The sequence below is a fragment of the Dipodomys merriami genome, unplaced genomic scaffold (assembly GCF_024711535.1).
Source record: "Dipodomys merriami isolate MVZ:Mamm:240054 unplaced genomic scaffold, mDipMer1.0.p SCAF_19, whole genome shotgun sequence".
Classification (NCBI taxonomy): Eukaryota; Metazoa; Chordata; class Mammalia; order Rodentia; family Heteromyidae; genus Dipodomys; species Dipodomys merriami.
In genome coordinates, this window is record NW_027203270.1 from 2,886,474 (window position 1) to 2,903,393 (window position 16,920).

General features: G+C 46.2%; 1 protein-coding gene and 1 long non-coding RNA gene across 2 annotated transcripts; one reads left to right on the forward strand and one right to left on the reverse strand.

Annotated features, from left to right (window-relative positions):
• The first annotated feature begins 15 nt into the window (after positions 1-15).
• Positions 16-11,404, forward strand: Dhrs7c (dehydrogenase/reductase 7C). Its single transcript, XM_070026722.1, has 7 exons — positions 16-159; positions 345-504; positions 4,486-4,598; positions 5,736-5,946; positions 7,890-7,982; positions 9,776-9,931; positions 11,144-11,404. The coding sequence occupies exons 2-7, from the start codon at positions 351-353 to the stop codon at positions 11,350-11,352; spliced, it is 936 nt and encodes a 311-aa protein (XP_069882823.1). The 5' UTR covers positions 16-159; positions 345-350; the 3' UTR covers positions 11,353-11,404.
• On the reverse strand, positions 3,911-9,834 carry LOC138830343 (uncharacterized). The gene is made up of 3 exons (XR_011373007.1): positions 9,754-9,834; positions 8,605-8,702; positions 3,911-3,979 (listed from the first exon to the last, which is right to left on the reverse strand). It is a non-coding gene; the product is annotated as an uncharacterized lncRNA (long non-coding RNA).
• Positions 11,405-16,920: the final 5,516 nt, after the last annotated feature.

Consider the following 16,920-nt stretch of genomic DNA (forward strand, 5'->3'; position numbering starts at 1 on the left):
GAGAGCTATAAATAACCATTAAGGCCCAAGCAAGTAGACTTCACACATGGATCTCCTTCCAAGAAATGCAGACCCATTTTAATTAAATTTGTCATTAACCTGTGGGGCAGGCAGCCCCACCCCCAGCCCCCCAGACTCAAATTTGCTTTTGGAGACACAGTAAGTAACTTCTTACTTCTTATTCGATTGCAAGCTCACTTATCTGGGGAGCGGCCTGCAGGCTGCACAGAGCAGAGAGGTCCCTGAAGGATTCTGCAGCCCCAGGCCCCCCTCTCTCTACTCTGAGAGTCACATCTCCACAAAGCCGACCTTTTCCACCTTGTTGTCCCCCATCCAATCCCCAGAACAAGATGGGAATCATGGCTGTGCTGATGCTGCCTCTGCTACTGTTGGGGATCAGCGGTCTCCTCTTCATCTATCAGGAGGTGTCCAGGCTGTGGTCGAAGTCTGCCGTGCAGAACAAAGTAGTGGTCATCACAGATGCCATCTCAGGACTGGGCAAGGGTAAGCTGGCTCCACCCGTGTGTGTGTGTGTGTGTGTGTGTGTGTGTGTGTGTGTGTGTGTGTGTGTGTGCCCATCTCTACCCAAGGGACTGGCAAGAAGCACCTGCCAGGTGGGGAGGGATCACTTTGGAGTTCTTCAGGGTATGTCTCTGTTTCTTTCCTTGGGGGGAAAGCTATGGCTTCCTTGAGGGATACCTGAGAGGACTGGAATGTTTTGGGAGTTGTAAACTCACAGTCTTAAGAGTTCAGAGTGGTGTATCCTGTGACTGGTTGTGCTTTCATGGAGTTTCCAGAAATGGCAAAAGGCAAGGAAAGTCCTTAGCTGCAGCTGCACGCTGGTGGTATACTCAATGGAAACCCAGACTTGGCTCTGGCACTTTTCTAGCTGGTGACTTCACTTCCCTGCTTTGCATTTCTCATCCGTAAAACAAAGATGCTAAGCAACTTGTAGCTCGTGATGTATCTGTGAGCAATGAGTAAATTCAGAGCAGGTCGCACTTAACAGAGCACCTAGAAGTGCCCCCTCCCCAAGCATTAGCAATGATGTTGGTGATGATCACACAGGCACAGTGTGCCCACTTCAGTGGGCCACACACCCCACTACTCCCTACCATAGCCTGGTTCTTCTATAACTACCTCCAAGTTTTGTAGGCATTTATATTAGCATCTTCTGAGTTAGATCATCTCAAGGTCCTTCTGCTAGTGGCTTCTGGGATGAAGGGCCAATAAATGCCCTTTGGTTTTTCAAAATTCTCACTCTCCCATCCCAAACAATGAGTTGAGTTGCAATTTTCACTGTTGTTTTTGTTATTTTTTTTTCAAATCCAGCAGAAAGTCCACACAGCCAAGCATCTATTAGTCATTCAACAAAATGACTATCTGGCCACTGTGTCATGAGCATTGTTCTTTCCAAAGAGTAATTCTGGAAGGCTGGGAGCATTCTACCCTGAGAAACACCTTCTCTGAGATTCCTCTCAAGCCTGCTGCTGCTTCTGTGGAACATCACAGTGAAAGTTAATCTACACGCTTGAGGATGGCTTATAGCTCAATGAGTGACCATCTTGGGTCAGTCATATGTTTATTTTTTAGAAGCATAAATCAGATAGATATGGCTCTCTGTATGTCCCCATAGTGGATCAGAGAAGCAATTCTTGAAGATGTCCTGTCTCATTAGAAGGGGGTAGGGCCAAACCAGGGCACTATATTTACCAATCGGACCAGACAGCAGACAACAGCATTGCCCAGGAAAACTGAAAAGACATGTCCACCTAAGGCCATTCTCAGTTAAAGGCTTTAGGAAAAGCAAAGTCTCCAGATAGAATGTGTGATCTAGAAACAGATCAGGCTGCTGACACATGGACCCTAATGTGGCCTTTACTAGAGAGCTTCCCCTGCCACCTTAACTTCTATCTTATATCCCATGGCTCTTTGCACACGTGCACCCACACTAACATGCTTCTCACACTGTTCCTTCTCTGTGTTCCCTAGTTATTCCCATGGTGAAGCCAGTGTTCTGTGCAGCTGGTATCCCCAGCAACCAAATGCTCAGTCAACAGTGCTCAAACATGCTGATCTAGCCAGGCACTGGTAGCTCATAACTGCAATCTTAGCTTCCCAGGGGGCTGAGATCTGAGGATCACAATTCAAAGCCGATCTGATAGGAAAGTCCATGAGATGATTCTCTCCAACTGACTATCGAAAAGCCAGAAGTGGAACTCTGGCTCAAATGGTAGAATACTAGCCTTGAGCACAAAAAGCTAAGGGATAGGGTCCAGGCCCTGTGTTCAAGCCCAATAACAACAATAAAGGGGAAAATCTATCTAATAAACAGTCTAATGATTTTATTAGTCCAACCATTTGACTGAGGGAGGCACTCATTTAGATAAGTAGTATGTTCTTTAATGTTTATCAATGATCAATTATCTTGTAATGTTTATCAGTTTCCAGTTTGGTTCCAATATGGTCATAGGATTCACTACATGATTTCAATTCTGAATTTCTTGAGGGTTTTAAAATGGGCTAGATGTGTCAATCTTGGTATATGCCCCTTGCCAGCTTGATAAGAATTGTCTAGAGTTGCTGTTGGGGTAAGAAGGGTCTATATATATTATCTTTGTCCTGTTGTTTGAAGATACATCGCAACTCTCTTGTGTCGCCATTGGTGTGTATTACTACGTAGCTGCTCTCTCTACTGCTGTGTGATGTACATGGTTTGATAATCTGCTTCCTATGTTAAATTTCATTCAGTTATGGTTACTGGTTGTATAAATCAGGACCCCAGGAGTCACATCTCCAGAGCAAAACTCACATTGACAGAGAAACATGACTGAGTCTGTCATGACCACTAACTTCTTACTACATCTCATTGGCCCACTCTGGAAAGAGATACAAGGCAGAAAGAAATATGCTCACGCATTTAAAGGCAACTTTAGAAGCTGGGTGTATGTGAACTTAAATTAGGGCCTGCCCTCCATGTGTGGCTGATGACAGTGATTCCAGACTCCAACTGCTCCTCTGTCAAGCCCAAGACAAGCAAAAAGTAAGAGCTTACACACACACACACACACACACACACACACACACACACACACACACACACACACACACACACAGAATCCAAAGCACTCCTGGATACCACTAAACCAGAATCGCCCTACAAGTAAAATGACCTTGTTGGGGTTCACAATAGCAAGCTATGGAAATCAAACAAATGGATTACATCCACTCCTGACCTTGCCCTAATCCTCCACAATTCAGCCAAGTGGGATGCTGTGTCACCTTGTATTCATAGAGTTTGCAGCAAGAGTGACAACCCAGCCTTTCTCAGAGAGCAGCCACCAAATCTCAGCCCTGCCTGTGACCACCCACCAATGCCCAGATCTTCTCCTTTAAATGTTGCTGAAATCAATTCTTGCCCTCTTTCAGTCCCTGCAGGTTCTCCTCTACCATTCTGTTACCTCTGATTTTGTTACCCTCTTCCTGATGCACATGCTATAAAATGGTCCCCCCGGGTTAGCACAGTTCTGGATTGGGGTTTCTACTACTACTGAGTTGTCCTTGGGTTAGCCAAAGCTAGACTTTGTCTGTCACCACCTTCTTGTCTGACGCTGGCTCCATGTCCTCACTCCCTGATGAGTTTTTTCTGAAGGGAAATCCCTCAAGAACCCTGGACTCTTATACCTCTGGCTCTGATTTTGCCCCTATGGGACCTAAGGTAATATACACCGCCTCTTAAAATTATGAAAAGAATTGTAATTCATCTCTCCACAACTGACAATATGCAAAGATTTCTTTTAATAGTTCATGGAATGAACAAGCTGTCCACATATGTCACTGTTATTTTTAAGCATCAAGATTAGTTCTCCAACCACACTCCAAAGAAAACTCTTTTGGATTTCTCTTTGGGGCCCCTCTCTGGATGGACAGTCTCTCAATCCTTTCTTTCACTGTTTTCAAATAAACTTACTCTGTTTTCCTTTAAAAAAAAAAAAACAAGTATTACTCCATAAGAATACTATATGTCTACCAACAATAACAGTCAGAAGGTCCTATCTGGGGTAAATCAGGAATTAGCCCAGAGATAAATTAATTAGATAGGAAATAGGTTCATGTTTTTAAGAAGAAGAGCCCTGGCTGGGGAGACCTATCACAGAGAAAGTGCAGCAGGAAAAATGGCAGTTGGATATCACAAACATGGCGGCTCTCTCAATCTTTAGATGGAGATAGGTTAGTATAGTGGTCTTAAAGGCTCTAGATGAGCTGGAATAACTCAGTGGTAGAGTGCTTGCTCAACTTGTGAAAGGCCTTGAGTTCAGTCTCGGGCACCCCTCCCCAAAAAGTATTTCTAGCCTTGGAAGAGAGTTGGAAGAACATCATGACGCAACTATGAATTCTTTTGACTTTTTGAGTTCTTAAGAGAAGGGGCTCAACCACCATTGGCTTCATCCATCAAGTATACCTTGCTTTTCTTCTTTTCCACAGAATGCGCTCGAGTGTTCCATACAGGTGGGGCAAGACTGGTGCTGTGTGGGAAGAACTGGGAGAGGCTGGAAAGCCTCTATGATGCCTTGATCAGCGTGGCTGACCCCAGCAAGGTAATGCCTTCCCAGCAGGCCTTGGGAACTCATAGGTATCCTTAGCTTACATCCGTTATTCAGGAACAGTTCTTGGGCTGAGTGGAGGAAGTTTGGTATTACTTGAGGTGAATGTGGTGTGATTAGCCCACTGGCCTTGATTTAGGTCTATCCGCCAGTCAACAGGGATTCATTTATTTTGACCATTCACCACACCAATAATTTGACACTGACCCTAGCCCTGATTTTGTGTAAGAATGCAGAAGATCAAGGATGTCTCATGGGACCCTAACCACCCAATGGGAGCCTGCTCAGCCAGGTACCTGTGGCTCAGGCCTGTAATCCTAGCTACTCAGGAGGCCGAGATCTGAGGATCATAATTCAAAGCCAGCCCAGGTAGGAAAGTCTGTGATCCTGAAATCCTAGCTACTCAGGAGGCCGAGATCTGAGGATCATAATTCAAAGCCAGCCCAGGTAGGAAAGTCTGTGAGACTCTTATCTCCAATTAACCACCAGAAAATAGGAAGTGGTGCTGTGGATCTAAGTGGTAGAGTGCTAACCTTAAGCAAAAGTGCTCAGGGGCAGCACTCAGGCCCTGGGTTCAAGCCCCATGACCAACAAAAATAAAAAATAGGGAACCTACTCTTCAAGGGCATAGCTCCGAACTACTGTTTATCAAACACTAGGAATGAACCACCTCATGGTATCACCAATTTTTCCAACTGTTCCTAACCTTAGACCCAATAGTCCTGATAGCAGCAAATGTCTAGAGCCAAACACAGCACCTACCTCATAGGTGCTGTTCCAATATGGATCTAATGTATGCTGAGAAGGATTTTCTTATGGCCCGTCATCCAGTTTGGAAAGCAATTTCCAAAATGGAGCTCAGAAATGCTCAAAGTACTGATGTCACCACTGGGACCAGGGCATGGCCTCCAAAGTGGACCATTATCAAAAGCAATATTCATTTGGATTTATTGGTTTGGGAACCCTGGCCAGAATTACATGTTTACAACTTCCTTTAGTTTTGTCTCTTGATAGGAATCCCGTGCACTTTGAATTTCTAGAGCAGTGGAAGACTGTTGGATTGAGAGCCCCTCAGGTTTATAAGGGGAAAGTGGTCCCACACAAGCCATGATTCTCGCATTGGTTCAACAGACATTCACTCCAAAGTTGGTCCTCCTGGATCTCTCAGACATCAGCTGTGTCCAAGATGTGGCAAAAGAAGTCCTGGATTGTTATGGCTGTGTGGACATCCTCATCAACAATGCCAGTGTGAAGATGAAGGGGCCTGCCCACAAGATTTCCCTGGAGTTGGACAAGAAGATCATGGACGCCAATTACTTTGGACCCATCACTCTGACCAAAGGTCTCGTGAGTTTCTCCATTTCCCCCTGGGTTTCTAGGCCACCACACACCAAGAAAGGACCTGTGACATAGCCAGATAGCCATGTCACTCAATCTATCAGAGGCTCCCAACTTCAGTAAGAGGAGCCTTAAACACAATCACTGAGAAGGCTGATAGAAAAGGGCTGTTGGAAATATGCTACCACTACGTTTCCAATCTCTCTGTCCATGACACTCTTCCCCCAGCTCCGCTCTCTATGATTCTTTGTGCTTCCATATCCATGGTCCTCTTCTCATTCAACCTGTCTGGAGATGTCTTTTTATCTTCGACCTATTTTTTTCTACATCAGTTTTACAGTTGGTTAATGTTCCTGTCCTCAAAAATAAAAAGGAAAATGGATTTATCACCAAACTACAAGAAGCCCAGTGTCTTTTTTTGTGATAATGGGGCTTGAACTCAGGTCCTCATGCTCTTGCTTGGCTGGCTCTCGATGGCTGGAGCCACAGCTCCACTTCTGGCTTTTTCCTGGTTAATTAGAGATAATATTTTCTGTCCAGGCTGGTTTCCAACTGTGATCCTTGGATCTCAGCTTCATAAGGAACAAAGATTACAGGCACGAACCACCAGTGCCTGGCCCAGTATTCTTTTCTTTAATATTATTTATTATTATTGAGTAATTGTACCACATTCTCTTTTTATTCTCCCCTCCAATCCCTACTCTCCACCAGTGTTCTTTAAACATATGTGGGTGTTATTCTGTATTATTTACTTCTCTGTTACACAGATGCTGTTTATTGACTGTTTTTGTCCATTTGTTTGTGATACTGGGGTTTGAACTCAGAGCTTCACGCTTGCTGGGGATGCATTCTTTCAGTCCTTGCACTGAAACAGGGAAGGCAGACGATGTCTACCTTTAGAGGGGAAGTGGTGGCTTCTTCATGGACCTAACTGAGGGGCTTGGAAGACTTTGTGGGTATAGCCTTCTCACCTCAAAACTCAAGGCTCCAAGCTGCAGCCTATGGAGTTACAGCTGGAGGTATCCACTGAACAGAATCTGATTAAGCAGAAGCCCCAGGGACACATACACATGCATTGGGTACATGGCAGAGGCTGAGAAGGCCTGGTCTCCAGTCATAGTCTCACCAGCCAGCTCCATTCCAGGAGCCTCTGGAGATGGAGGATCAATGAGGGAAAAGAAGCCTTTGGAACAGAGAGATGACTTTCTAGACCTTCTAGAAAGTATACCAGAGAAAAGTTTCCCCCAAGTCCAACACTGATCAGATACCAAGAGAGCCAGCAAAGGCACCTCTGTCCATCAAGCCCCAACAGCAACTTCTCAGTGGCAACAGCTCACAGAGCAAAAGCAGCAGAGTAGGAAAGGCCAGGCCAGGTTGCCCCGATGGGTGGGCCTCTCCCTATTCAGGGACCTGAGTCTGGCCACAGCTCTGAGTGTCTATTTGCTCATCTCTACCAAGAAGGTGCTAAATTTCATTGACCACTCTGGAAATTGAGTCTCTAAACAACCTTTGAGGTTTTTTTTTTTTTTTCATTTTTGGTTTTGTCCATATTTCACTTGTATTCTTAGTTTATAGCATTTCTTTCCCCTACATTTCATTTTAAATGAAATCCAAAGCAGAGTATGATGGTACTTGACCATAACCCTGGTTATTCAGAGGTAGAAACAGGAAGATCATTGTTTAAGGGCAGCCAGAAAAATAAAGAAAGAAAGAAATAGTGAGACCCTGTCTATTCAAAAGAGAAAAGACAAGAAAATGAAAAGATCCACACTAGGGAATGAATTGTGGAATTGTGTAACCGTGTGTGTATGTGTGTGTGTGTGTGTGTGTGTGTGTGTGTGTGTGTGTGTGTGTGTGCATGTGTGCACAGCAAAGAAATTGTAAAGAATGCTCTACTCATCTACTTCCTCTCCAAGATTCCTTACAGTTATGCCTTATGTTTTCCAGTCCTACTTCCCAACATGATCTCCCGGAGAACAGGCCAGATCGTATTAGTAAACAACATCCAAGGGAAGTTTGGAGTCCCCTTCCGTACAGCTTGTAAGTTGCAGAGGCGAAGATGATGAATCTGTATGTTGTACACCTTAAGTGACAGAGGTATTGTCCGCGTAAGACCAGGCACATAACTACACAGGGGGAGGGATGTCTCACCCCCAGAGATGAGCTGAGCTGGCTCTCTGCTGGGTCTTATTCCTTCAGTTCCTTTTATTTTTCCTTTTTTGGTGGTGGTAATGGTGGTACTGGAGTTTGAACTCAGGGCCTCTTGTTTGCTAGGCAGGCACTCTTACCACTGAGCCACATCTCCAGCCCTATTTTTCACTGCTTACTTTTAGGATAGGATATCACTTCCCACCTGAGCATGTCCCTGAGCTGCCATGTGCCAGCTGTAGGCTTCTGATTGTTGCTGGCGTAACAGGCTCATGCACCACATCTGGATTCCCTTTTGTGGAGCTGGAGTCTCATAGACTTTTCTGCCCTGACAGGCTTGGTACCTCGATCCTCCCAGTCAGTCTCCCCTCTATCTTGGGATGACAGGTATGCACCACAGGTTCAGAAAGGGTCTCGCAAACTTTTCTACCTGGAACTAAGATCCTCCTATTCTCAGTGTTCCAAATAGCTAGAATTACAAGTGTGAACCACCAGCAACCAGCAAAGTTCTTACATTTTGAGCACTTGGAGTATGCAAGTCTTCTCAGAAGATGCTGAGGTGTAAAATATAAGGTTTTTCTTCTCCTGAAGCTTAGTCAGTTAGAAGCCAGTCTGGGCAGAAAAAAAAAAAAAATCCATGAGATTCTTTTTTTTTTTTTTTTGGGTCCAGTCGTGGGGCCTGAACTCTGGGCCTGGGCGCTATCCTTCAGCTCTTCAGCTCAAGGCTAGCGCTCTACCACTTGAGCCACAACACCACTTCCGGCTTTTTTCTTTTTGCTTATGTGGTGCTGAGGAATTGAACCCAGGGCCTCAGGCATACAAGGCGAGCGCTCTACCACTGAGCACTCTACCACTGAGCCACCTTCCCAGCCCCTTCATGAGATTCTTATCTCTAATTAGGCACCAAAGAGCTGGAAGCGGAGCTATGGCCAAGTGGGAAAGTGCTTGCCTTGAGCACACAAGCTCAGGGACAGCACCCATACCCTGAGTATAAAGTCCCAGGATTGGCACTAAATAAATAAACAATGCACAAAGGTGATAGAAGTGTGGCTCGGCTATAAAATGGCTGCCTTGAATGCACCTGACTCTAAATTCAAATCTCAGTACCACACCAAAAGAACAAACAAACAAAAAAAAAAACCCCACATGATTAACCATAGTCATATAGCAGCCAAGTTGCTAATCAGAGTTCAATTTTAACTCTGACTTTTGCTCTTTTTCTCTAAGCAAGGGTTTTATTGTTGTTCTTCTTGTTGTTGTTGTCATCATTTTTGTTGTTTCAGTTTGTGTGTGTGTGTGTGTGTGTGTGTGTGTGTGTGTGTGTGTGTGTGTGTGTGTGTACTAGAGCTTGAACTCAGGGCCAGCTCAAGGCTGGCACTCTACTGTTTGAGTCACACTTCTACTCCACTTCTAGCTTTTTGCTAGTTCATTGAAGATAAGAATCTCACTAACTTTCCAGACCTGGTAGCTTCAAGTTGTGATCCTCAGATCTCAGCCTCCTGAGTAGCAAGGATTACAGGTATGAGCCACCAGTGCCTGGGTCTGAGGTGGATTTGTGAGGCTCCTTTCAGCCCTGAGCTTTGAGGAACATCTAGGTCAGCTGTTGTGTCTCTAATGCATCTCTGGGGAAGCAGGGATGGCCCTTTCCCACACCAACACCCACCTCTGGCTGATGTTTCTTCCAGATGCGGCCTCTAAGCACGCTGCCCTGGGCTTCTTTGACTGCCTTCGGGCTGAAGTAGAGGAATATGACGTGGTGGTTAGCACTGTGAGCCCAACTTTCATCCGGTCCTACCATGTGTATCCAGAGCAAGGACACTGGGAGCCCTCCATCTGGAAATGTGAGCTTTTCAGAGGGAAGCTGGGAGCTGGGGGGTGGGGGATTGGGAGAGGTCATTGTGTGGCTGGGCCCAAGGTGGGTGTTCCTGAAACATGAGTCTAGGGTGGGGTACACACCTTCAGACCTGAGGCCTCTTGATAAAGAAGCTCAACCTCCAGACAACAGACCCAGGCCAAGCTGAACTTATACACTAAACCTGCCCTCTGGGCCTGTTCCTTATGAGAACCTGGCCTGTAAGCACCTGCCCTGTCCAAGGAGGGGGCGCTAGGTAGAAGTGGTGTCCAGCCAGAGAACAGCTAGAAGTTTGTCTCTGCCACACATAAAATGGATGAACATAGATTCAATTCTTAAAATGAGTCTCTGAAGCTGAGTGTGGGTGGCTCACGCTTGTAACCCTAGCTAAGGGTTACAAGCTGAGATCTGAAGATCATAGTTCAAAGCTAGCCCAGGCAGAAAAGTTTGTGAGACTCATCTTCTCTCAAAAAAAAAAAAAAACTACCAAAAAAATAGAACTAAAAGCCAGAAGAAGAGTTCTGACTCAAATGGTAGAGCACTAGCCTTGAGCAAAAGCAGCTCAGCAGACAGTACCCAGGTCCTGAGTTCAAGCCCGGAACTGGCACCCAAATAAGAATCTCTTAATAACTCTGTACCTCAGTTTCCCCTCTGGAAAATGAGGGCTAATAGAAATTCCTACCCTCATGGAGTTGTAAGAAAGATGAAGTTTCCAGCTCACCGGCCTACAAGGAATGCTCTACAAATACATGATGTCATATTCTCGAACATTCTACACATAGAAACACTTCATCTTTGCCAAAGGCTTCAGGTCTACCTTGAGGAAGGCTCCAAGCTGAGGACAAGTATGTGGTTCCAACAGGCACTGAACAAACTCAATTCCATAACACTGCAGCTTGACAGGCCCATAATTCATTTGGCACCCCGGTATTCTCTAAGCTCTGCCCCAGCCCTCCTACCTTCTCATCAGGTGAAAGCACTGAGGCAGCAAAAGGGAAGTCTGCAGGATTGAAAGGTCACCCCACCCCACCACCACCCACCCCTGGGGTAGTGGCAAGCAGATAGCAGCGTGGCCTGGCAGCCTGGTCTGTGCGGGTGCACGCATTTCCCGTCCCTTTGGGTGGGCAGAGGGTTCACCCCAGGCTGCTCCTGGCCCAGGCCTCAGACCCCCCCTCCCCGATCCCCATCTTGGGGCTTTCAGTCTTTTCCAGGAAGCTGGGCTACGGCGTGCACCCCGTAGAGGTGGCCGAGGAGGTGATGCGCACGGTGCGGAGGAAGAAGCAAGAGGTGTTCATGGCCAACCCTGTCCCCAAGGTCGCGGTCTACATCCGTACCTTCTTCCCCGAGTTCTTTTTCGCCGTGGTGGCCTGTGGGGTGAAGGAGAAGCTCAATGTCCCCGAGGAGGGTTGACTGCGGGATGCCAGATGTGGTACCCCATGGGAATAAAGGCTGTTCCTGGCAAGTGCTGGCCCTGCCTGGCTTGGGACCCCTCCTCACCTATAAGGAGCTCCCTGAAGGGTCGCACACCCTCCTCAGGAGAGAACTGTGGGCCCCCTGAGGATGTGCCACTAGCATCCCCGGGGCAACTTCCAGAAGCTTCTCTGTTCTGTGAAGTGACACCTGAGCAGGGACACAGGAGCCAAAATGTGTCATACCAGCCTTATGCACACAGTCTGTGACCACCAGCCACACAACGGCTCACCTGAGGTTCACCCCCAAAACCACATGCATCCTATTATACCATAGAAACCTGTTGGGTGGCTCACACCTGTCATCCTAGCTACTCACATTGCTGAGATCTGAGATGGCCGTTCCAAGCCAGCCCAGGCAAGAAAGTCCGTGACACTCTGATCTCCAGTTAAGCACCAAAGAGACATAAGTGGAGATGTAGTTCCAATTATAGAGCACAGCCTTAACAGAAAAAGTGAAGGGACAGTTTCCCAGGCCCTGAGTTCAAATCCCAGTATGGGATGGTGGGGGCATGACACCAGCGTGAGGGAGAGAAGGACAAGGCATCTGTCCACGTCAACCTCCAGCAACCCGATGAGACTCGGGAACCCTTTAGGACAGAACTGCCCCATGATACCTTCTGTTAGAATGTCATCTAATATGGTAGTCATCAAACACATGTGAGCTACCTAGCACTTGAGAAACTCCCAAGTTCTGGACAGTCTAATGTCCTGTGGGCCTTGGTCTCCCTCTGGATGCTCCTTATGACCTTCAGATGTCCCTGGCTCCCTATGTCCACTCAGAATGAGCTGTCACATACGCCTAGTAATGAAAAACACCAACTCATGAGTTGAAACCCAGAGTAAAACAACATCTTTATAGGAGAGTGAGGCCTAAGCTGGGTACTGGGTGCTGAGAGCAATGTGTCATGTAGTGTTAGGAATGGCCACAAGATGTTGCTGTTGCTTCAGACATCACCATTGGAATACCCCAAAGCAGCCATGTTCCCCTGTGCATTCAGTCTTTGATGAAACTTCCTTTTCAAGGTCCCATTTAGCCCTTCTATCAGCCTCAACTCATTAGAAGGGCTGACAACCCATTTCACAGATAAGAAAACAGGATGTCGTGGAGTAGCAGTTACTACTCACAACAAGGAGAGCCCCAGATACACAAAAGGACTGCATGGTAGAAGGGCCAGGTAGTTGGTGATTGTCCCAGACCACAGAGTTGCCATCCAAACACACTACAGAGCTTGAAGCAGCCCTCATATTCCACACTGGGGTGGGGGTCGGGGAAGGAGCTGTGGAAATTTCCACAGGGAAATCAGCTGATTTTCCCCATTCAAAATATCTATAAAATTTTTAATTAAGTAGAACACCTACTGAAACAGAAAAAAGGAAGAAAAAAAGATCACATTCCCGAGTAATCACATTTAGCATCTTGGCCTTCACAGAAAGACCAGAGTCCTTACAGAGGCTTGACAGGACAGGGCACTTTAACACCAATAGGAATAAGAGTTTATTTTGATCTGTATTTGAGTCACTACGGCCTGGGAGCACTGATTTAGCTTACTGTGGAAGAGAGATTCCATTGTGGAAGAGGTGACATAAATAAACACTTATAGTCACCGAAAGTGATAAAACAATGCACTTACTGGATCCATTGTTTGGACATGAGGAAGGCAGGTTACAACAGAACAGGGGAAGTTTTCTTGTGCAGGCTTCAGAAATTATAATCATCATATAGTTTTAGGGCTGGTGGGAGCTGCCAGCCTGCTAAGTTTAACAGTATATTCCAAAAAAAACTTACCTAATAGTCACAAAGATGGTAAGTTCAGACACAGAGACTGGTCATAAATGACTAATACAAGAACTAGAGCTAGCCTGAAATAATATTGGCTCTCAACTGGCAACATTCCGTCATTCCACAATCAGGAAGTTGTGGTGAGTCAGTCTACAGGATCTTCAACACATCCGTGGCTTCTTCAGATAAACTCTCTTGTTTATGTGTGTGTGCCAGTACTGAGGCTTGAACTCGGGGCCTGGGGACTGTCCCTGAGCATTTTTCACTCACAGCTAGCATTCACCCTTAAGCCATAGCTCCATTTCCAGCTTTTTGCTGGTTAATTGGAGATAAGAATCTCTTGACTTTCCTGCCTGGGCTGGCTTTGAACTATGATCCTCAGGTCTCAGCCTCTTTAGTAGCTAGGATTACAGGTGTCCAGTTTCTCTTTCAGACAACTTAGTTCACCTACCCAGTAGCTGAGGATGCGACCTGATTTGGAATAGTCTTTGCACATGCTGTCATACTAAAATTAGGGAGAGCTCCTTATCCAACATACCTAATGTCCTTACAAGAAGGCAACTATGTGAAGATAGATACACAGAGAGACCCACAGTTCATGTGGAGCTGAAGGCAGAAGCCAGCATTCTACTGCTGCAGGCCAAAGCACACCCATTGCCAGCCACAGCTAACTTGCTTCTGGTGAAGCAATTATTCTTTCCTTCTTCTTTCCAAGGGGCCAGGGTCTCCCACTAACAGCTTGAATTCACACTTTCTGTTTCAAATCACACAAGGTGTGACCATTTGTTATAGCAGCTCTCAAAAACTAATACAGTCCATTTGTTTCCAGCCTGGATCTTAATTGACCCAAATAATACCCAAAAGAAATCCATGGGAGCCAGGCACTGGTGGCTCATGCCTGTAATCTTAGCTACTCAGGAGGCTGAGATCTGAGGATTGCAGTTCAAAGCCAGCCCGGGCAGGAAAGTCCATGATATTCTTATCTCCAATAAACCACCAGAAAACCAAAAGTGGCACTGTGGCTCAAGTAGTAGAGCACTTGCCTTGAGCTGAAGAGCTGAGGGACACGCCCAAGCCCATGACCAACCAAAAAAAGAAAGGAAGGAAGGAAGGAAGGAAGGAAGGAAGGAAGGAAGGAAGGAAGGAAGGAAGGAAGGAAGGAAAAAAAGAAATCCATGGGAATCATTCAGGGGAAACTCAAGAACCAGAGGAAACAGGTTCTTCCTTTACAGAGACATGAGTCCTTCCAAATGGCCTCACTCTGCCCAAAGAAACAACTAGCTCCATAAGCCATTGGGGAACTAAACAGCTTTCTAACTGGAGGGACTATTTAGTCCCAAGTGACTTGTGGGAAATTCACACACCAAAATGGAACACACACACGTACACACATACACACACACACCATACACACACACACACACACACACACACACACACACACACGCACACACACACACACACACACACACACACACACACACACCGCCCACCCCAGCATAAAACTATTACCTTTCCAGGGTAAAATTCTTACCTTTAGAATAAACTAAACAAGTCTGATCAGTGATAGGTGTCTGAGTGGAAGAGAGCAGGGTTCACAGGACAGCAGATAGACGGCCAGAAGGCGTGTCCTGGAAAAAAAAAAAAAAAAAAAAAAAGATGGCCTAAACAGCATGGTGGGCCAGCCCTGTGCAGAAGAATGCCAAGGTCTGGAATCCTCAGCTAAGATAGGCTCTGTGAGTTCCTGGCCCTGCCCCATGTCCTTTCCTGGAAGTGGATGGTTTTCTCTGACTCGGGATTTCCCACAAGTGTGGAGATGCACCACGAGCCCACCCAGGCAGAAAAATGGGCCAACTTGGTTCTCCCCATCTCCCCCGACTCATGGCCACTCCCTTCCCCATGACTGACCACTAGAAAGTTAAATGAATCAGTGATGACTTTGAGAGGTGAAAGCAACTGCTCACACATTTATTCACCCAAGTGCCTGTAAAGTTTTATTTCATTACCTTCAGGGTCAGGTGGCCAAATGGTGCCTCCAGGATTTTTTTATTATTTACTTTATTGTTATTAGAAAGGTGATGTACAGAAGGGTCACAACTACATAAGTCAGGTACAGTGTCTCTCCCTAACCAGGCGAGAGTAAGGAAACAGAAGAACTCCAGGATTCATTTTGGGGCCATGTCTCAACAACATATTTACCTGTGTGGGCTTCACCTTGAGCAGCTCTGCCCATGGTCATGAGGAGATGGATACTCATGGTTCCAGGTGTCCTCAATGCCTAGCAGCTGAGTAGAAAGAGATATCTCATTCGTGGATTGACTTTTCTCTTAGCCTGACTCATTCTCCCTGCCACTGGGGCTCTGACTTCCTGGGAGGGTCACCTTCCCCATAGCTGCCTCCCCCAGTCCTTGCCTCAGGCTCTGGCAAAGGAACTCAGGGTTCTTAGAGGGCACCTCTCCATTCCTCTTCTTTCTCCTTTTCTCACTCCTCCTGACATCTTGTCTGGTCCTCTGTGCGTGTCAGTCTCATTTTTCTCTTCTCCTGCGGGCTGTGTTTTTCTGTTTCCTTGGGATTTCTGGTCCCACCCAGCTCTGGCATACGCACAGTCTTGATTTGCAGAGCTGTCAAATGCAACCTTAACTGTCTGGCATCTCACAGCTTGATTGTCTAGGGCAAGCCGGCTCTGACTCTTTAATGCCTCTCCCCTTCCAAATGGCTGAGAGAGTGCTGGCTTACCCTGACTCAGGGGTCCACTCCAGTTAGTCCTCTTCCAACTTATGTGACTGGATCTGGATCTCCAAGAGAGAAGCCAGGGGACAGCAGGCATTGACTTCCCCATCTTACTGACTCTTGGGTTTTAAAAAGCCAGCACAAGACAAGCACTGGTGACATATCTGTTACACTAGCTGCTCAGGAGGCTGAGATCTGAGGATCAAGGTTCAAAGCCAGCCCAAGCAGAAAAGTCAAGAGATTCTTATCTCTAAATAACCAGCAAAAGCCACAAGTGGAAGTATAGCTCAAGTGGTAGAGCTTCAGTCTTGAGGGAGAAAAAAGCCAAGCAAGAGGTACAGAGAATACTGGTAAATAAAATAGTCACTCAGTGGAATTCTTGAAATCTTGCAATTCTGACTACTAGCACCTAAATCTTTGTAATTGAAGGAATAAAAAGAGATTTCAGATTTGAGCTGACACTTAACCTCTCTTAGATTGTGGCCCATCAAACAACCCCACGGTCTTCCCAGTGGTTCCTGGAGGAGCAGCCATTATACTCTGAGGAGAGTGAACACAGCAGCTGCATGTGCATCTGGAAACAAGAATGTTGTCCTTTTATTCACTTATAAAAATCATAAAGTGGGGCTGGGAAGGTGGCTCAGTGGTAGAGCGCTTGCCTTGCATGCCTGAGGCCCTGGGTTCGATTCCTCAGCCCCACATAAGCAAAAAGAAAGATGACTACAGCTACAGCACCGGAAGTGGTGCTGTAGCTCAAGTGGTAGAGAGCTAGCCCTGAGCTGAAGAGCTGAGGGACAGCACCCAGACCCAGAGTTCAGGCCCCACGACCGGACCCCCCCAAAAAAAACCCAAAAAATCATAAAGTAAAAAAAATCATAAGATAGACCATTAAGATAAAAATGCAAATCATGCATGCAAATCATTTAAAGACAATGACAAAAATCTTAGTAACTCATCATTACCTTTGAGAAGGACCAGATCCCCAGCACATTGTAA

What these genes read in the sequence shown, in the direction of transcription:
- Dhrs7c (XM_070026722.1), top strand. Translation starts at nt 351, where the DNA reads ATGGGAATCATGGCTGTGCTGATGCTGCCTCTGCTACTGTTGGGGATC. An exon ending in ACCCATCACTCTGACCAAAG is followed by an intron (nt 5,947 to 7,889) that starts GTCTCGTGAGTT and finishes TATGTTTTCCAG; the next exon opens with TCCTACTTCCCAACATGATC. An exon ending in AGTCCCCTTCCGTACAGCTT is followed by an intron (nt 7,983 to 9,775) that starts GTAAGTTGCAGA and finishes TGTTTCTTCCAG; the next exon opens with ATGCGGCCTCTAAGCACGCT.